This window comes from Calidris pugnax, unplaced genomic scaffold (genome assembly GCF_001431845.1).
Source record: "Calidris pugnax isolate Ruff unplaced genomic scaffold, ASM143184v1 scaffold87, whole genome shotgun sequence".
Classification (NCBI taxonomy): Eukaryota; Metazoa; Chordata; class Aves; order Charadriiformes; family Scolopacidae; genus Calidris; species Calidris pugnax.
Window position 1 is genome coordinate 425,868 of NW_015090818.1, and position 21,567 is coordinate 447,434.

At 41.4% G+C, this 21,567-nt stretch overlaps 1 protein-coding gene across 1 annotated transcript in view; it reads left to right on the top strand.

Annotated features, from left to right (window-relative positions):
• Positions 1-21,282, top strand: part of LOC106886670 (syntaxin-7-like) — a gene marked incomplete at its 3' end in the record, with an annotated part of 31,471 nt that extends 10,189 nt beyond the window's left edge. The window contains exons 2-6 of the mRNA XM_014939804.1: positions 11,200-11,269; positions 15,509-15,599; positions 18,232-18,369; positions 19,008-19,060; positions 21,166-21,282. Of these exons, the coding sequence (XP_014795290.1) occupies positions 11,200-11,269; positions 15,509-15,599; positions 18,232-18,369; positions 19,008-19,060; positions 21,166-21,282 (469 nt within the window). The remainder of the gene's footprint in view (positions 1-11,199; positions 11,270-15,508; positions 15,600-18,231; positions 18,370-19,007; positions 19,061-21,165) is intronic.
• Between the last annotated feature and the right edge of the window lie 285 nt (positions 21,283-21,567).

The window sequence follows — 21,567 nt, forward strand, 5'->3', positions numbered from 1 at the left end:
GAACCTATAGGGCTAGTCAGATGCTGAGCAGGTATCATGATCTTGGTGAGGACGGGAGGGGGAGAGAAACAGGAATCTTGACCCTTGCTCCACGGTTCTCCTTCTAAGCAGTTGATTTCACACTGCTGTCCAGAAATGTTTAGCATTTGTGAGATGAAATCTTTTTGGTTAACCTGGAGCTGTGTCGATATTCTGGTTTTCAGAGTGAGATTAATAGAGAAAGAGAGTTTTGTTTCAGATTTCAACCCCTCAACACTAATTCACTAATTCAAACTCTGAATGCTGCTACGGAGATGTAGAGGAGATACAGGTTGGTTGAAGGGAAGGTGGCCCTTCCAGCTAGAAGCTGGCCCTTTAACTTGGGGGAGAAATAGAGAAGAACTTCCTGAATTAGACAACCCTGTGCTGCTGAGTTTTCGTAATACAGCAGAGTTTTATAGGAAGTAGCACTGGTGAGGACAACAATCCTTGCTCTAACATTTCTTCAAGGTTGAATGATTACATGCACCCCTCCTCCACGTAATAAATTTGACCTGGTTCTTAATCAACAGTTTTTAATATGCCATACATGTTAAAGATAAAATACATATATTAAATACCTCACATTTCATAATGCATCCACGTGACGCTGCTGTTTTATTAAGACTGATGAGCCCCACCTCCCTTCTTTCCTAATTGAAGTACCCCACTGTTACTGATTGACAAGTAAAGCTCATTTCTGTGCTGGTTTAGCACACACCAATAATTAAATCAGTGGCAAGACTGTATTCTTTTTGGTTTGGGTTTTTCTTTGATAATGGAGAGGCCCTATGTTTGTATTAGTGAACAGCTGGGTTAGTTTAGCAACCTTTTAACTTTAAAGAACAGATTTTTATTGATCTGCTGATCCAATCATGCAGTTGATTGTTGTGTTGAAGATGTGTTAAGAGGAGTAAATTGCTCCTGAACTTCCATTTACTGTAGTAAATGCTGTCTGTAGTGGGCTGTTTGAGTTTCTTTGGAGGAGTGGGTCATTTTTAGGACCTTGTAGCTGTAACTGAGCTAGCTAATGGGAAGCAGCAGACACTGCTGTCTGCACTCTGAGCTCTCTTGGAATACTTAAGGCAGGAGGGCACATACATGTGTCTGGGACCCCAAATTCCAGAGCCTTCTGTGAAAAGAAGGTTCTTTCAGCTGTTCTTTAAAAAAAGGATCCGTGCTCTGTTTTGCATTTCCGCAGAAATAAGGGATTATAACATGACTTGAGAACATCTAGGGAATGGAGTCCACTTTCCTCAGCTTGAAACTCATGTTTTATCAATGACATCTCCGAGCTGAGATTTAGAGAGTTTGTCTGTGTAGTTTTTCTGTGCCTTTAGGTAAAACTGTTTCCCCGAGCAGCTGGAATTGCAAAATTTGCGGCTTTTCTTGCCGTCTGATGTAGAGCATTGTGAGTTTAACCTCGGTGAGGGCAGGAAGGTGAGGTCCTGCTGGTTTGGGTTTGGGTCTGGGTTAACAGCAGTGAGAAGCAGATTACAAACAGCTAAGGGAAGTTCAGATTTAAATAATGCAACAGAAGACGTGTATAATGAGCTTTGGCACCTCTTAGAATTAGGCAGCCGCTAAATTTCTGTGTTACTAGAAGGCAATTTAAGATTAAGGTTTGAAAATCCACCTGGAATCTCATCCAAAGTAACCATATTTGTCATTCCGGGCCTATCTCATATCTGATAATCTATATAACACACATTGCTTTGGATTTTTGAAATATGAATGTAAAGATGGTTGATGTTTGTCCCTAACCTTCTGGATGTAAAGAACAGGACTATGGAGAGCTAATATAAGAACATACAAATATAAGAACTATGGAGAACAGAATAGGAGAAGTGATGCAGGGTGTAGAGCTTCAGCCTGAGCTTTGCAGATGGAGAGCCTGTTGTTATCAAGGGCTTTTAATCAGTGTTTACTGAAGGAGCAGCGGTTCCAGAGCTGGGTTTCACAGGTTGCACTTTCACTTCTGTGCCAGTTTCATGGCATCTGCTCTTAACTTGAGAGAAATCTCAAGTATTTCCTGTTGGTTTACAGCAACTGGACAGACAAGGAGTGAGCGTGATACACAGAAACAAGATGAGCCAGCAAAAAATACTTTTCTCACAAACCTGCTTACAAATCTGTATTTCTACCAGGCACGTTCATTTCCCCCACTAGGGATATGCCCAGTAGGATGAGAGCACCGAGTCCATCTTGTCATTTATTTTCTTTTTCCTTTATTTTTTTTATCCTTCTCCTCTTCCTGAAGAGCATGTAGCAAATTTTACAAGAGGAAATCTGATCTTTCACCAAATGGAAAGATGAAAGTAGAATGAAACAAACAAAAAGTCTAATTTAAAAGCTTTGAAATGTGTTGTTTTCAGGCTTCTTCCAAATGTGAAGATAAGAGAAAGCAGTTCTTTGAAATCTGACAGTTTTCTGCATTTTAAAGAGTTGATTCTCCGTGTGTAGCAAAAAAGAGGGAAAGCATTTGGGTTAAAAAGGTGTTTCCAAGAAGGGGAAAAATGGGGTTGCAGTCATCTGTGGGCACAGCTCCACAGTTATAAGAGTAGGAAAGATACGGTTAGAGGAGCAGGGACCTTTTCTACTCTGCTGGAAAGATTTGACTCGTGTCTCTGACAGGAACTGTGCAAGCAGAAGTCACCAGCCGTGGTTTTTCCTCCCCCCACATGCTTCTTGAGTTCTCTCCCATGTGTGGGTCACAAAGGAAGCAGATTTGTATGCTTCTGTTTTGCTATGCTACTAATATTTTCTTTGTAGCTACCGAATATGTCGCTTTCCCTGAAGAAAAGCAAGAAGGGTACAGGCTAAATAGGTAACTGTCACGTCTCCACTGGCATCTCCAGCCAGGCTTTGGGAGCTTATGGTTTGGAAGCAGTTTAGGATGCTTTCTTTTGCTTGGAAACACAAAACAAAGCCTGACTTTGAGTTTTAGAGAGTTTCTGGTTTGCAAAACTGTAATTGGGCAGTTATAGAACCTACGCAAACAGAAGTGGAGGATTCATAGTCCCTCCCTCCCTCTCCCTTCCCAACTCTTCCAGGATTTTGTGCAGTGGCAGTTGCAAAGGCAGTAAAAAATGGCATAATCTACCCTTGCTCAGTATTGGCAAGGTCAATGATAGGGTATTTGACTTGTTCATGCACACTTAATATCAGTCCAGCTGGAGAAACATAGGGTCTGCAAGATAATAAGAATATAATAAAAATCAGTAGCTACAATCCATATCTGGCCAGTATTTTCACTGGATGTTGTTGAAATTGCAGTTGAATTCCATCAGTCATATGATTTTCCCGTTCGCTTCATGTAACTGTAGAAAATCATAAACATAGATTAAACCCTGAAAAATATAAAGAGTTCTGATTTATGCCTTTTTGATGTGGTTTAAGCCCGGCAGGGAGCTAAAAGGTTCAGCTAAAACAGGCTGAAATATTCATGAAAAACTGTGGCTGCCACTACGTTTGTAACACCAGGAGGTTTGCGTGGTTGTTCTTTAGCTAAAGAAGGGTACAGATGGGCAAGTGAAAAGTAAATGAAGTTGCTGAGGTGTGGAAATCAGAGCCTGTATGAAAACAAGGCTCTCTTTTGTCTATATTTAACGTGTGGTTTTGAACAGGTGTGGTTTTTAAGCAGATAGGCTTAAAGTAGAACTTCTTGAGACTTTTAACAATCATATTTTCAGAAATTTCCAGTTAGCAGCAGTTAACCAGAATTTGATTTTGTGGGAACATACTAGTTAAAAACCAATATTTTTTTTTTTTTAATTGTTGCTGTTTTCAGGAAAATTTATTGGATTTAGGATGAAGTTTCAGAAAAACCTAGGAAAGGCTGGTTATTTAGGGGTTTTAAGCACCCATTATGGTCCTCCACATTCCATTTTGTGGACTTTGCCAAGGGTGAGGAATTGAACTTGATCTGCTATATCCAAGTCATAACTTGAATATGGAGGATAATAGGAGGAGGAATTCAGATATTTTGGGTCTTTCTAAATGTCTGCCTTTTTGCAACGAGGTGAAGTCATGAAGCCCAAAGTTTTTAGAAATAAACTATTTCTGCAAACTTCAAGTGTGAATTACTTGCGTGCTGTTCCTAAAGGCTTTGTTCTGTGTAAAGTGGCATATGTATATTTAAGGTAGTTTGCCTCACAGATTTGTTTATGATTTTGAAGAGTTTTGTTTATGTTTTTCTGTGTTTTGTCTCGTTTGTTAAAAATATTTTGCTCCTCTGGAAAATGACATGTGAAGGAAGCAGTGTCTTGTGTGGGTGACATTGCACAGGAAGGACAGGGATTTATTTATGCTAGCAGCAGAGCAGAGTGAAAAATGGGTCTTCCATGTACACCCCAGTGTGTTATTTATGTTAATTTGGAGAAAAACCAGATTATTTTTTTCTACAGTGTTTTGCATTACTTTAGTTATTACCAGTTCAATTCTGTTGGATTTTCCTCCTTGTAGACAGGAGAAGAGGAGATTCATGCCTCATTTTCATAACTTAATAAGCTACTGGTATGCTTTAGAGAAATGTTTGAACTTTGGGGTTTCAGGGGATTACTGGGGACATTTTAAGATATAAATATAAAGTGTTTATAACTCGATTTAATGACTTCCCCTTGGCTGAGCTGTAATAATTGATCACATGGTCAGTTATTGTGCACTTAAACAATGTGTATTTAGTGTGCTCTACGCCCACATGAGAAGAACAGGCACTACTTCAATTCCACTTCACGGTGTCCTTGAAAAACTACCGTAGGTGGTTGTAGACTGGGATGAAATTATTACAACAAAAAAACCCAGCTAAAGTTACATCCTCCTGAAGGTACTCCTGACGTTGTTGCTGATGTTCCTGGTCACCCGGGGGCATGATCCTATTTAAAAATACTAGAAGCTGTAATAAAATCCAACAGAAAAGGGTAGATGACTTGATTTTTCCCTACTCTTAGAATGATAGAATCATAGAATGGTTTGGGTTGGAAGGGACCTTAATGATCATTGAGTTCCAACCCCCCTGCCATGGGCTGGGACACCTCCCACTAGAGCAGGTTGCTCAAAGCCCCATCTAACCTGGCTTTGGAAACCTCCAGGGATGGGGCAGCCACAGCTTCTCTGGGCAACCTCTTCCAGTGTCTCACCACCCTCACAGCCAAGAATTTTTTTTCTGATATCCAATCTAAATCTCCCTTCTCTCAGTTTAAAAATGTTTCCTTTCTTCCCCTTCTTAACCTATATAAGATACTCAAATATTGCCAGAAGACTCTTCCGTGCTTAATGAGTCTTTGGTCCTTAGAGCTCTGAGGACAGTCTTCATCCCCATCCTTATTCTATTTTCTCCTTCCCATACACACTTCACACTCTGTGCTGATGTATTACCATGTTATAGAATAATCAGTGTTATCCACTGAGTTAAAACAGAAATAAAGCAAATTACTTCAAAGTAAATTACTGGAGTTTTTAGATACTTGATTCCAGTTAGGTGAGCTTTTCAGCATGGGGGTGCTTTTTACTAATTTGGGATTTTTTTTGGCTGGTGTCCTGGAGTTGATTCCTCTAGTTAAAGCAGGGTTGGGAAGGTGTACAGCATCGTGGCATTGGGATTTATCAAACATTGTGAACTACTGTAGGAGCTTTAAATAGGCACTTACACAGAAAACTTCCATCTGCTGAATTTATGGCAACTGCATTAGCTTGCTGTGTGTAACAGCTTTTATAAAAGATCGATCCAGGAATGTTTTCTGCAGCTTCTGTCCATCTTTACTCATGTACCTTCAGCTGAAGCACAGAGGGAAAAACATATTGAATCAGATTTGAATAAATTGAGGAAGTCTCTTGTCCCCAGGCAAAAGCGGTTTGAACTGGTGTAACTTCTACAAATAATTCTTCTATTCTGCTAACCTGAACTGAAGAGACTCTGGATTTTATTAGATTCCACTGGACTTAATCTGGAACTGGATGTGCTGTTTGTTGACTCGGACAAGTAGGAGATTTCTTCATCGTTACCCAACCGGTGGCAGCGCCTGTGAGGTCTTTGCTGATGCATTTCTGAACGGTGACTGTGTCGGTGTGATACTCACCCTATTTGCTGTACGGAGCCGTAGCTGAGCCTCACATGGAGCAGAATCCACTTTTGGTGTGCACAAAGGAAGGCTTTGCTGATTCCATTTATTCTGCGTGGGCTCAGGAGGTAGGAAGATGCCTAAAAATCAAATGGCTTTAATTCCCTATTGCTAGTGTTAGTCCTCTGAACCTTCAGCAGTGACTCAAACCCTCTCTGTCCCTTCTTAGGTAAAAGAGGGTGGGATGTGGGGGACCCACCCCATTACAGTTAATATTTGGGAGCAGCTGTTGGAGCAGTTTTCTGCTCCTTCTTCCTTTCAAGCGCTCCAGGCTGGGGGCAGAAAAGGACCTGGGGGTGTTGGTGGCCTGTGGGCTGAACAGGAGCCAGCAGTGTGCCCAGGTGGCCAAGGTGGCCAACAGCATCCTGGCCTGTATCAGGAACAGAGTGGGCAGTAGGACTCGGGAGGGGATCGTCCCCCTGTGCTGGGCCCTGGGGAGGCCCCACCTCAAGGGCTGTGTCCAGTTTTGGGGCCCTCACCACAAAAAAAGCCATTGAGGGGCTGGAGCGGGTCCAGAGAAGGGCAACGGAGCTGGTGAGGGGTCTGGAGCACAAGTCTGGTGAGGAGCAGCTGAGGGAGCTGGGGGTGTTCAGCCTGGAGAAAAGGAGGCTGAGGGGAGACCTTCTGGCTCTCTTCAACTCCCTGAAAGGAGGGTGTAGCCAGGGGGGGTCGGTCTCTTCTCCCAAGCATTTCTGAACGGTGACTGTGTCGGTGTGATACTCACCCTATTTGCTGTACGGAGCCATAGCTGAGCCTCACATGGAGCAGAATTCACTTTTGGTGTGCACCAAGGAAGGCTTTGCTGATTCTGTTTGTTCTGCGTGGGCTCAGGAGGTAGGAAGATGCCTAAAAATCAAATGGCTTTAATTCCCTATTGCTAGTGTTAGTCCTCTGAACCTTCAGCAGTGACTCAAACCCTCTCCATGACTGTGTGACAGGTCCCCAGCTTTGCTGCTCTGTGTAAGGCAGGTCTCATGGGACTTGCCCTGCCTGCTGGTCTGGTTCTTGTCCTCCCCAGCGCAGTGACTCCTGGTTGTTGTTCCTCTTGCTGCCGGTGTTTTTTCCTGTGCACACCACGTGGGTGCCACGTTTCCTGTGGAAGCCTTGGAGCATGGCTTCATGAAACTGGGCAATGTGGTGGGTCTGGCTTGGACCATCTGCTACTGTGTGGCTGTAATGCAACCTTAGGTGATCCAAGTGAGAAGTGAGGTTCCAGGCTGCAAAAGGGTAATAAGCAGCACTCATTAAATGTATTATTTCCCCCCAGTTTCATGCTTCTACGTTGTGGCCTTCTTTTTACAATGCTGTGGGTTATGTGTTGATTCACCTTGCTCTCCAGCTCTAAACCTGCAACAAGCTCTAGTCCTGGCCACTTGAGGGTTTAAAGTTTGATTTTCCCAATATTAAATAGAAGGGAGGTTGAGATGGGAAGAGAGCTGATTGTAGGTGACTTGGGAAAGCTCCTCTTCTACAGAAAGGGAGAGAGGAAACGGCCTCAAGTTTAGGTTGATGGTTGGATTGAGTGATCTGAAAGGTCCCTTCCAACCCAGACAACTCAGTGATTCTATGAAAAGACAGTATATATTGCAGATCTGGCAGGAACATCTCTCTCAAATGCTCCTACCTGTTAAAAAATGTAAATATTTCCACTGTAAATCTCACTACTCCTGTAACTTATGCAGCGAAAAGGTAACTTTTATACGAGACACTATTACTATCTCTATTATTTTTTTTCCTGTGTCATTTTTTTCCCTTTCTTACTAGAGGGGGAGCCTCCTCTGACTAGGAATAGAACCGGCGGTTGCCTTAGTAAAAGTAAACAGGAGCTGACTCTTAAATAATTGTAGGAATTCAGGTTTGGTCTTAATTGTTTCCCTGGCTCATCATTAACCGCGTCTGACCTGTTCCTCAGCATGTGACCCGTCTGAGAGTGGCTTTCATCAGCTAATAGCTATGTGTGATGAGATCTGGATCAGGAATGTCACAAAGACGAGTGAAAAAGTCTTCTCACTAATACATTATTGCTTCTTTCTAACACAAGACTCGTTTTCAGGTGGAAAAAAGTGAGTTTCTTTCCTCTTGCTTGGAGAAAATGTGTTTTACTTGGGTGGTATCGTGTGCCACGTTCCCAGGGGGTACTTGACTTCTGTGGTGGCTCGTTGCCAGCCCTCAGCTGACAAGGTGCTGCTCCTTCAGGGTAGCAGTCTGAGCCCTGAAAGAGCTCTTCATCTTCATTATATGCAAACATCTACCCCCATCTTCAGCGTAGAAGTGGCTGCAGGAGTGTGGCAGAGGCTGCTGGTGACTTTGGTGAAGAACGCCTGCGTGCACGTGGTGTGTGTCCTCCTGCAGCTCCTGAGCAAAGTCCAACAACAGCTGTACCTACCCAAGGAACCTGAGTGAAAGGGTCAGACTTTGTGCTGAAACACATTAAAATCACACACAAGATCTGGTCGGGCTCTTTTACGGGATTGGTAAAGCCCAGAAGGATGGGAAGGACCTCTGGTGTTCATATGACTCCCTTCAGAGCGCCTTGGGAAGTCGGAAGAATGGGGAAGTGGGGAAGGGAAACCCATAAAGGATGAGGTAACCTAGGAACCTGTCAAAACTCTGCTCTGATCTTTGGTCTCTGACTGTTACTGGTGTGTTTACGGGGCAGAACTGGGACTTTGTGAGTTGAGCCTCAGCCTTCGGCTCTTCTGTACAGGGGGAAAAAGCTGGTTAAACAAGAGAGGCAGTACCCTTATAAATACCACCATCAGCAGAGAAGCTGAGAACTTCGGGGCCTCTGTTTTATGGAAAATAATTCCAGCAGTTTTGCTCTCCCCCTCCAGTGCCAAGACCCTTTCCCTGCTTGTTTTTCAAATGGGGCAATGGAAGGAGCCAGCAGAGGAGAAGCTGAGGCTTCCTTGCTTTTCCCTCAAGGAAAAGGGATACTGACTTCATCTAAGGAGTTTTGAAGCCAGTTCTTGCTTTGAATCAAATTCTGTAAGATCTTAGTGTGTATGTGTGAGGGAACAAGACACTTTACCTCTGTGGTGCAGGTGGTAATGTCATAGAATCATAGGATGGTTAGAGTTGGAAGGGACCTTAAAGATCATCCAGTCCCAACCCCCTGCCCTGGGCAGGGACACCTCCCACCAGCCCAGGTTGCTCCAAGCCCCATCCAGCCTGGCCTTGAACCCCTCCAGGGATGGGGCAGCCACAGCTTCTCTGGGCAACCTGTTCCTGTGTCTCACCACCCTCACAGCAAAGAATTTCTTCCTAATATCTAATATAAATCTCCCCTCTTTCAGTTTAAAACCATTACCCCTCATCCTATGGCTCCCTTCCCTGATCAAGAGTCCCTCCCCATCTCTCCTGGAGCCCCTTGAGGGACTGGAAGGGGCTCTAAGGTCTCCCTGGAGCCTTCTCTTCTCCAGGCTGAACAACCCCAAATGCTAAATTACAGGAAGTCCAGAAAAATTGGTGTCTGATCAGTCCTTGTGGTTTTTTTTTTTCTTTATTTTATTTTTTCTTGAGATTTAAAAACCTGTTGGCACTTTGCTATTTTGATGCGTATCCACAGACTTCTTGGTAAAATGTGTTGTAATTTTATGCTGAGTTCTTGAATTGCAAGACCTGAACCGGGATGAATTTCCCTTTGCCTGGAAGTTATAGCTGACCAGCTACACCCTGCTGGCTTTTAATTTCCCCTCAATTATCTACTTGTGTTGAGTTTTAGAAGTAGGATCAATATCCAATTAACTTGGAATGCAGATATTTAAAACACAGGCTTTGTTTCAGAGAAATTCTCGAGTGAGAGCCTTTATTTAATAAACACAAACAGGTATTTTCTTTATTTGCAGTAAAATAATGTATCTCTAGGTGGCGGTAGGACACACCGGGACTTTTTCTGTCTGCAAAACGGGAAGGAATTAGCTATAATAGTTGTCGACATGGGGACAAAAGTGGTGTAGAAGATCCAGTATCATCTAATTCACTGGAGACTTGTTATGAAACAAAGACAAGAATTAATGTTACTACTGAAAATGTTTGAAGGAGTTCCATTTTTATTTAACTGCTTAACAGAAGTCACAGGTAACTTTCTTCTTGTAACTGAAGTTCTGTCTGTTAGGGATTTTTTATAATGGTTTTCTTCATTACTTCATTACAATTTTAACTGTATTTAGGGGAAAAAAGGGATAGTGTGCAGGTAAGATGAGGATCCCATGTAGTATCATGCAGTGGTATTTTGTCGTGACTGTGGTACCCTGGTCTGCCTGGGGAGGGCCACAGAAACACAGAGGAAGTTATTTTGCATGTGTATTCTTTGGTTTTATAAGATGTAAAGGTGTTACACTGAGATAAAGCACATAAGGGATATTAATTTTGCAGTGTGCACACTTGAAGTGTCTGTCCATTTTTTCTCCTTTCTCATGTGACGGTAAAATACATTAAGCTGAAAATAAGGCTCAGATGATGTGTCACTTCTTGCAGTTCAAAACTAATATTTTTTTTAATGAAATACAATTAAAAATCACTGCTGGTTTGTATGCCACGTTTAAAAATGTAAGGGTATTAAAATTGCAATTTAAACCTGGACACCTGACTTTCTTTTTTTTTGATGTACTGTAATCCATGAGTGCTTTGGGTCTGAAATATTTGTGTGTGATAATGTCATGGCAGTCTCTCCTATAGCTTTCTAAAATAATGTGAGTAAAATATGACTAAACCAGAATAAGAATTGTGCTGCTTGCTTTAAAAATTAATATTAAAAGGCCTGATTTATATTTATTATAGTGAAATTATTAACTGACCTTTAAATTGCGTGTTTCTCCCTAGACCCTTGAATACGTTCCCATCCTTTATGAAAAATCCTGGGCTTTGTCTTTAATTTGGCAAATCCCATTCACTAGATGTTCTGGGACTTCTTAAGTGGAGCCTTTGTAACAGGTTGAAAAAGTCTCGAGTATCAGTTTCTGTCAACTTTTATAGCTTGAGAATTGTCGAGCAAAAATGCGTAAAATTAAGTGGGAGTTGTCTGTGCCCCATTAAAATTTCTCTTCCTTTTCCCAAACAGCTGCCGAAATCCAAAGGATACTCCATCAGCTTGGAACACCACAAGACACGCCGGAGCTGAGGCAGCAGCTGTGAGTATTTCATGTGAAAATACTTAATTTCATTGCACTGTAAACAATCTGAGGTGGGTTTTTGTTAGGCTGAATGCTTGATCTCAGCGAGAAAGGCAAGTGTAGAGAAATACTTGAATACTTCTTAAAATTAATCATGGATAATCTGTGAAATAGTCAGCTGGGTTGCCCGTGTACGTTGCCTGCAGTATCAGTACATCTATAGAACAATCAATACATCTAAAAAAAGGGAAAGTGGCAGGACCAGAAAGAAATATCACTGTTTAAAATGCAAACACTGCATCTTGCCACCTCAATCAACTCCTCAAATCTGTCAAGGTAATGAATATTTCGGGTTTTCATGAGATGTGATCCTGGGGGAGAGAGGGGAAATGTCTATTTAGTGATGAAAGCTACGGTGAGGGATGACACTGTAGAATAGTACCAGAAATATTAAAATAGCAGAAGTGAAACAAGGCTCCAGGGCAGATGCTGTGATGTAGTTTGGTCACCTGAAGGTGACATTTCTGTGCCACTAGCGGAGGCAGTCAGCTGCTGTCCACCTTTCTGCACAGCCTGTTGATTTTTTCCCTTAAACTCCTTTACCACATAAATCTCAGCATAAATGCTGTGATAAATGCACATAAGTGATTTGTTGTGCTAACCCTGTGGGTGGGAAAGTCACCGGTCTTCAGCGTGGTTAATGCCACACTGAAGAATAGGAGGAAGTGGGTATTAGGCCAAAGGCATCATTCGTTTTGTGTGAGCAGCCAAATTGCTTTAAAATAGCCTGAGTTCAGGGCCCATAACATCAGCCAGGTACAATCCACAGTGGGTATCCTACTGGAGACTGAAGAGGTGAAGATCAACATACACAGGCAAGATCTAGGCATAAATTCACAGCTAAACAGGATAGAAACTGCTGTGAAGGACACGTTCACGGAGGTAATATATGTGATAAGCTTCCTTGAGTTCTCATCTGCCCCTTTTCCACTTGTCTGAGCATTTGGCCTTTCCTTTCCTGTTGGTCTGTATCTGAGGAGTTATTTGATTATTTTAAATATTGATGTTGATTGCTGGCTAATAGCTTTCCAGATAAAACCTTTTTATATACACTGGGGAGGAGGATGGAAAAACAGGTAAAGAATTTGAGTTGTTCCAGGAAAAAAAATATGAAGATTGGTAAAGAAGTATGTGATAGTATCAGAAGCAGAGACAAAATACCAAAAATAGCAATGCTGTTGAAAACAAGGCTTTATTTTCTTTGCCTTTTTTTTTTTAAGCACTGTTAAAGCTATTAGTAAATAATGAAGTTTTCAGCTAAATTCACAGCTATTGTATCATTGGCAGATATACATCTCTTTAAATAAGCTTCCCAGTTAACTACCAGGAATTGACCTTGTGTGGACTTTGGTATCAAATTATATTCAAGCCACAGTATGTTCTTCCACACAGAAAAAAATGTGTTGGGGTTTTCATGAGGTGTGATCCTGGGGGAGAGAGGGGAAATGGCTATTTAGTGATGAAAGCTACGGTGAGGGATGACACTATAGAATAGACATGTACCAGAAATATTAAAATAGCAGAAGTGAAACAAGGCTCCAGGGCAGATGCTGTGATGTAGTTTGGTCACCTGAAGGTGACATTTCTGTGCCACTAGCGGAGGCAGTCAGCTGCTTTCCATCAGCTTGGAACACCACAAGACACGCCGGAGCTGAGGCAGCAGCTGTGAGTATTTCATGTGAAAATACTTAATTTCATTGCACTGTAAACAATCTGAGGTGGGTTTTTGTTAGGCTGAATGCTTGATCTCAGCGAGAAAGGCAAGTGTAGAGAAATACTTGAATACTTCTTAAAATTAATCATGGATAATCTGTGAAATAGTCAGCTGGGTTGCCCGTGTACGTTGCCTGCAGTATCAGTACATCTATAGAACAATCAATACATCTAAAAAAAGGGAAAGTGGCAGGACCAGAAAGAAATATCACTGTTTAAAATGCAAACACTGCATCTTGCCACCTCAATCAACTCCTCAAATCTGTCAAGGTAATGAATATTTCGGGTTTTCATGAGATGTGATCCTGGGGGAGAGAGGGGAAATGTCTATTTAGTGATGAAAGCTACGGTGAGGGATGACACTGTAGAATAGTACCAGAAATATTAAAATAGCAGAAGTGAAACAAGGCTCCAAACCTTAAAAAAGAAAAGTGAGTAATGATGCTGTGTCATCAGTAATGATTCAATAGTGGAGGAACATACTTTGTCAGCATCTGTAAAAGAAGATTGGTGAAGAAGTATGTGATAGTATCAGAAGCAAAGAGACAAAATACCAAAAATAGCAATGCTGTTGAAAACAAGGCTTTATTTTCTTTGCCTTTTTTTTTTTTTTATTCGTTTTGTGTGAGCAGCCAAATTGCTTTAAAATAGCCTGAGTTCAGGGCCCATAACATCAGCCAGGTACAATCCACAGTGGGTATCCTACTGGAGACTGAAGAGGTGAAGATCAACATACACAGGCAAGATCTAGGCATAAATTCACAGCTAAACAGGATAGAAACTGCTGTGAAGGACACGTTCACGGAGGTAATATATGTGATAAGCTTCCTTGAGTTCTCATCTGCCCCTTTTCCACTTGTCTGAGCATTTGGCCTTTCCTTTCCTGTTGGTCTGTATCTGAGGAGTTATTTGATTATTTTAAATATTGATGTTGATTGCTGGCTAATAGCTTTCCAGATAAAACCTTTTTATATACACTGGGGAGGAGGATGGAAAAACAGGTAAAGAATTTGAGTTGTTCCAGGAAAAAAAATATGAAGATTGGTAAAGAAGTATGTGATAGTATCAGAAGCAGAGACAAAATACCAAAAATAGCAATGCTGTTGAAAACAAGGCTTTATTTTCTTTGCCTTTTTTTTTTTAAGCACTGTTAAAGCTATTAGTAAATAATGAAGTTTTCAGCTAAATTCACAGCTATTGTATCATTGGCAGATATACATCTCTTTAAATAAGCTTCCCAGTTAACTACCAGGAATTGACCTTGTGTGGACTTTGGTATCAAATTATATTCAAGCCACAGTATGTTCTTCCACACAGAAAAAACTTGGTCTTTTCTACAGTTATTCCATACTCAGAAATGACCAGGTATTTCCAAGTATAGATAGCCTTAAAAGGACTATGGAAAGCCTCTTTAGATGTTCATAATATTAAGAAACCTATTGCTGCGCATTGGGAAAATAGAATCACAGAATCTTAGTGGTTGGAAGGGACCTCTGAGATCATTGAGTCCAACCACAAAAACAAAAAAAAATAACCAACACCAAACAAATACAAAACACACCACACCAAACACCCACCAAAAACACCGCACCCACCAACTAAACCCCACACTCAACACCTCACCATAAACCAATAACCTTGGGCACTAGAGCATGCCCTGAAGAGCCATGTCTATATATTTGATTATTTTAAATATTGATGTTGATTGCTGGCTAATAGCTTTCCAGATAAAACCTTTTTATATACACTGGGGAGGAGGATGGAAAAACAGGTAAAGAATTTGAGTTGTTCCAGGAAAAAAAATATGAAGATTGGTAAAGAAGTATGTGATAGTATCAGAAGCAGAGACAAAATACCAAAAATAGCAATGCTGTTGAAAACAAGGCTTTATTTTCTTTGCCTTTTTTTTTTTAAGCACTGTTAAAGCTATTAGTAAATAATGAAGTTTTCAGCTAAATTCACAGCTATTGTATCATTGGCAGATATACATCTCTTTAAATAAGCTTCCCAGTTAACTACCAGGAATTGACCTTGTGTGGACTTTGGTATCAAATTATATTCAAGCCACAGTATGTTCTTCCACACAGAAAAAACTTGGTCTTTTCTACAGTTATTTCGAACTCAGAAATGACCAGGTATTTCCAAGTATCGATAGCCTTAAAAGGACTATGGAAAGCATCTTTAGATGCTCATAATATTAAGAAACCTATTGCTGCACACTGGGAAAATAGAAGAAAGCTTAAAAAAGAAAAGTGAGTAATGATGCTGTGTCATCAGTAATGATTCAATAGTGGAGGAACATACTTTGTCAGCATCTGTCCCACCTGGAATCCACAATGTCATGCCTTTACAGGGAAGAACGGAATAAAAATGCTTTTGTGCACTTTAGAGAAGCATTTAGTACTGCTGCTTTTCAGAGAATCGGTGAAATTCAAACACAGTAACCCAATGGGTTCTAATGGAGCTTTGCATTTTGTTTTTCAGGCAGCAGAAGCAGCAATACACTAACCAGCTTGCCAAAGAAACCGACAAATACATTAAAGAGTTTGGATCTCTGCCTGCAACAACTGAACAGGTATAAAACCAAAGAGCATGGCTTGTTTGACGACCATGTTGCCTCACATAGATGATTTGAGTGGCTTCGGTTCTGCCTATTTTTGTGTTCCTCAGCAGGCTTATGGAGTGCTCTTGAGTTACTCAACACATTGGCAAGATAGGAACTCTCACAACATAAGAATATTTTGTTGCAGTCTAGACTTGTTCCAAAGTTGTTTTTAATGTATTGAGAGTGAGGTAGTTTGACTGAAAGGGGAGGAATCAAGTGCCAGTGATTTCAGGGAGCTGGGCACTTTGGAATCATAGAGTGGTTTGGGTTGGAAGGGACCTTAAAGATCATTCAGTTCCAACCCCCCTGCCCTGGGCAGGGACACCTCCCACCAGACCAGGTTGCTCCAAGCCCCATCCAGCCTGGCCTTGAACCCCTCCAGGGATGGGGCAGCCACAACTTCTCTGGGCAAGGTTGCCCAAGGTTGTTCCAGTGTTTCACCACCCTCACAGCAAAGAATTTCTTCCTAATATTTAAATTAAATCTCCTCTCTTTCAGTTTAAAACTAATACCCCTTGTCCTAGGGCTCCCCTCCCTGATCAAGAGTCCCTCCCCATCTCTCCTGTAGCCCCTTTAGGGACTGGAAGGGGCTCTAAGTTCTCCCCAGAGCCTTCTCTTCTCCAGGCTGAACAACCCCAACTCTCTCAGCCTGTCCTCACAGCAGAGGTGCTCCAGCCCTCTGAGCATCTTTGTGGTCCTCTTGTGGACCCATTCCAACAGGTCCATGTCCTTCCTGTGCTGAGGACTCCAGAGCTGGATGCAGAGCTCCAGGTGGGGTCTCCCCAGAGCAGAGGGGCAGGATCCATTGCAGAGATGCTGATTCTGACTCTGCAGACACTCTGCTGCCAGGGTCAAGGAAATTTATGCCAAAAATGCTTGCAGGGCAAATAGTCTGACTGTCCAAATAATTTGATTATACACAGTAGGTCTGTTCTGTATCACTCAGATCAGTACATGTGCTATGTCTTGTCCACAGGCCTTTCCTGTTTTGTTTTTTTTTTTTTTTTAAGAGACACGTGTGCTATGTCTTGTCCACAGGCTTTTCCTGTTTTGTTTTTTCTTTGTTTTTTTTTTTTTTTAAGAGGAGTGTACAAGAGCTGTTACTAAAACACCTTCTACAGTCTTTAAACTGCTTCTTTCCCATGTCTGTGTGAAATCCCCTTCAGATGTAATATGAGAAATGGCTGTTGTCATTAGCACACTCCTGTCTGCTGTCCTGTGGTTTCTTATCCGAGCAAAATCTGTTGCTTTAAAGAAGGGAAGAGCAACAGGATCCCAGAAAAAAAAAAAAAAAATGGATTCAGGTCATTGTCACTCAAACAACTTGCCTCATCTGTGGCTGGTTACTGAGAAAATGGATTGTCCTGAAACACTGAATTCATGTCCCACACATGATCCACGTGTTCTCATCCTGTCAGGTTGTAAACTTCTAATAGAGGTGTTAAAACTTTTGGTCTTGGTATATAACCTCCAGGCCAGGCAATATATGTTTGGGGTCGTTTGTTATGGTTTTTCTGTTTCTTTATCTTGTAGCTGAAAAGGTTGTAAACTTCTAATAGAGGTGTTAAAACTTTTGGTCTTGGTATATAACCTCCAGGCCAGGCAATATATGTTTGGGGTCGTTTGTTATGGTTTTTCTGTTTCTTTATCTTGTAGCTGAAAAGTTGGCTGTGAGATGTTTTACCATCTAATTTTACTCCTAATTATGAATATCTTCATCAAAGCTACCTCCCAATGAACTGTGTAAATGATGAGTTAATGAATGGTGTTTATAGGCTCTTGGAAATTTAGAAGGAAGGGTTGATTCAATGTATATATTTAGGAAAACATGGTGGAGGCTCTCCTGTGTGTTCATTATTCTTCTTCCCACCCTACATCTTAAAGAACAACAAACAAACAAACCCAAACCAACCAGAATAAACAAAACAAAACAAAAAAACAAAACACCAAACCTCAATGTATATATTTAGGAAAACATGGTGGAGGCTCTCCTGTGTGTTCATTATTCTTCTTCCCACCCTACATCTTAAAGAACAACAAACAAACAAAAAAACCCAAACCAACCAGAATAAACAAAAAAAACCCAAAACACCAAACCTGAAAGACTAAAACAAGGTATTTTTGTACACATTCTGAAGCACTTATGGGAGGATGTGAACCCACTTCTGGATGCAGCTCAATATATATTTCCAGCATTTATGTAAAATACATGTGTCATGTTCTTTCTTTTCTGTGTCAGCTTTGCATAACTTGAACCATTTTATGGTTGTAGCATCCATGATACCAAAATATTTCACACTTAAACAGTAGGTTTTATAATTAACAAATAATAAGGAAGGTAGAAGATTTCTTGTCCCTTCCCATTTCTTCTTTCCAGCTGTTAAATGAAAATAAATACATTAATTTCCTCTTTAAATGCCTTAAATTGTGCGGAGTTCTGTGATTCCAGAGGAAGGTTTGTCCATGCGGTTGCAAATGGTTTTATTAGACCTATTTAGAATAAAAAGAGTATATGCCTTGGCATCGAGCAGCCTGGAAATGGCAGAGCCTTGAGAAGCTGGAGCTCAGTTGACCTGGTAAAACTATTTTTTTGCTCCTGTAGCGTCAAAGAAAAATACAGAAAGACCGACTTGTGGGGGAGTTCACCACAGCACTAACAAACTTCCAACGACTCCAAAGGCAAGCTGCTGAGAAAGAGAAAGACTTTGTAGCCAGAGTAAGAGCCAGTTCAAGGGTATCTGTAAGTATCAGAAAATGTGCCATTATACTGTTTATTGGTGTTAGATGTCAAATTTGCCTCCTCAGTGCTACTTGCAGAAGCTCCTGTCTGACTCCAAATACTGCCGAACGTGTGCTAAATGATTTTACAGTAAAGGCTGAATGAAGTTATGTTACTTTTTTCCTTGCCTTTGTCACCCAGAAATATAAACTGTCCCTGGGTTTATGCCATAATCGTGCAAAAAGCAATATTTTGGTAGATTTTGAAATGCTTTTGTTGGGATTTTCGATATCAACAGATATTTTTTTCTATAGGGAAGAATCACTTCCCAGACTTCTCTGCAGTATTACAGTGGAGAAGTGCTGAGAAGCTTGAGATGTTGAGCTTTTTCTTGTTAGCATATCCATTTTGCCTTTTCACTCTGTGCCAAATACAGGTTGTAAATTTTAGCAGGCAGTTCCTGAGTTGAATGTTTTTGCTCATATTTCAGCTTTGTGCATGCATAGAGCAAAACCAGGAGGAGAACATGTTAAATCACGTTTTCAGTTTGAAGTTGACTTACTATAAACCTTATAATATTGACTCATTATAGAAATGCTGACAGTGCTCTTTTCAGGGCCGTAATGTTTTATGTATCTTTTTAAACACTGATCATGTAGGGTGGTGCTGCTGAAGATGGCTACAAAGAAGGAACACTTGTCTCTTGGGACAGGTAGGATGAATTTGTTAGTAAGTCTTAACCTCACTCAAAATAATTAATAGCCTGCAGGGAAGCCAGCTGCCTTTTTTTATTATTATTTTTTCACTTTTAATTATTTTTTTTCTCATCAATTGCCTTTTTTCTGGAGGTAGTTGGGGTAGGTTGTTCAGTTAGGCTTTCTTCTGTAGGGTAATTATAAAGAGGCTCTGGTGGAATAGATGTGAAGAAAAAGGACCATCACCTTCCTGTTTTTTCCCCATGTTTCAGATTTAATTATCTTATTAAACTTCCCTAAGTCTGTATTTGGGCTTCCTGAGACCCAGACTTAGGTAAGTGGGTCCAGAGAAGGGCAACGGAGCTGGTGAGGGGTCTGGAGCACAAGTCTTGTGAGGAGCAGCTGAGGGAGCTGGGGGTGTTCGGCCTGGAGAAAAGGAGGCTGAGGGGAGACCTTCTCGCTCTCTCCAACTGGTGACATGGGACAACAGGCCATGGGACAAGAGGAAATGGCCTCAGGTTGCACCAGGGGAGGTTCAGATTGGATATTGGGAAAAATTTTGGCACGGAAAGGGTTATGAAACCTTGGAATGGGCTGCCCAGGGCAGTGGTGGAGTCACCATCCCTGGAGGTATTTAAAAATCGTGTTGACATAGGGCTTAGTGACATGGGTTAGTGATGGTTTTTATCAGAGTTTGGTTGATGGTTGGACTCAATGATCTGAAAGGTCCCTTCCAACCCAGACAATTCTACAATTCTAAGCACTTTCCAACCTGTGAATGGAGTAAAACTGTTCATTTGTGATAAGCGTTGAGTGTTTACTGGGATCTCTCCCTGCTTTCACGCCCTCCAAGAACTCCTCCTCAGTCTCAGATTGTTTTGTTGGCTACCTCGCTTTTGCCTCAGAATGGGTGTAAACCCTGCAATTTATCATTCAGAAGAAACTTTGCCATCGTATTCATACTTGGAATTCCCAAGCAGTTGGCTCAATGTGAGTGTTTCTCCAGCAGCAGCTTCCTCTACCGAAGGAGCGAGCGCTGATAGCGAGAGCTAAGGGTAAAAATGTGCAATTTTTAATTAAAGTATGTGCTGTGTACTATCCTTTTCTTCTTCTGAGTTATTCCACATTCTGCCTGTTCACTTAATTATAAAGAGGCTCTGGTGGAATAGATGTGAAGAAAAAGGACCATCACCTTCCTGTTTTTTCCCCATGTTTCAGATTTAATTATCTTATTAAACTTCCCTAAGTCTGTATTTGGGCTTCCTGAGACCCAGACTTAGGTAAGTGGGTCCAGAGAAGGGCAACGGAGCTGGTGAGGGGTCTGGAGCACAAGTCTTGTGAGGAGCAGCTGAGGGAGCTGGGGGTGTTCGGCCTGGAGAAAAGGAGGCTGAGGGGAGACCTTCTCGCTCTCTCCAACTGGTGACATGGGACAACAGGCCATGGGACAAGAGGAAATGGCCTCAGGTTGCACCAGGGGAGGTTCAGATTGGATATTGGGAAAAATTTTGGCACGGAAAGGGTTATGAAACCTTGGAATGGGCTGCCCAGGGCAGTGGTGGAGTCACCATCCCTGGAGGTATTTAAAAATCGTGTTGACATAGGGCTTAGTGACATGGGTTAGTGATGGTTTTTATCAGAGTTTGGTTGATGGTTGGACTCAATGATCTGAAAGGTCCCTTCCAACCCAGACAATTCTACAATTCTAAGCACTTTCCAACCTGTGAATGGAGTAAAACTGTTCATTTGTGATAAGCGTTGAGTGTTTACTGGGATCTCTCCCTGCTTTCACGCCCTCCAAGAACTCCTCCTCAATCTCAGATTGTTTTGTTGGCTACCTCGCTTTTGCCTCAGAATGGGTGTAAACCCTCCAATTTATCATTCAGAAGAAACTTTGCCATCATATTCATACTTGGAATTCCCAAGCAGTTGGCTCAATGTGAGTGTTGCTCCAGCAGCAGCTTCCTCTACCAAAGGAGCGAGCGCTGATAGCGAGAGCTAAGGGTAAAAATGTGCAATTTTTAATTAAAGTATGTGCTGTGTACTATCCTTTTATTCTTCTGAGTTATTCCACATTCTGCCTGTTCACTTCTGTGTGTTCTAATTTATTTTTTTTGCTTGATAGTCAACCACAAGCACAAGTGCAAGATGAGGAAATTACAGAGGATGACCTCCGTCTCATTGAGGAGAGGGAATCTTCCATTAGGCAGCTTGAGGTAAGCACAAGTGGTTTCACAGCAGAGTATGCTTTTAAATTTTTCAAAGAAAAAGCATTTTATGGAGGCCTGAGGATTAATTGCAGATATTAATCTGGAGGAGTTAGGGTTTGTGGGTGTGGTTTTTTCCTTCCACACTATAAATATTGCCTTTATATGTGAAATGTGCTTTAAAAATCTATTGTGTCATGAAAGCCATGTTTTGATACTGTGTTTAACTTCACTGGGTCATGTATGGAATAAGGGAGTGCTCATGTGATTGCAAAAAAGAATACATACCATTTTTTTTCCAACATATTGGTCATAACCTT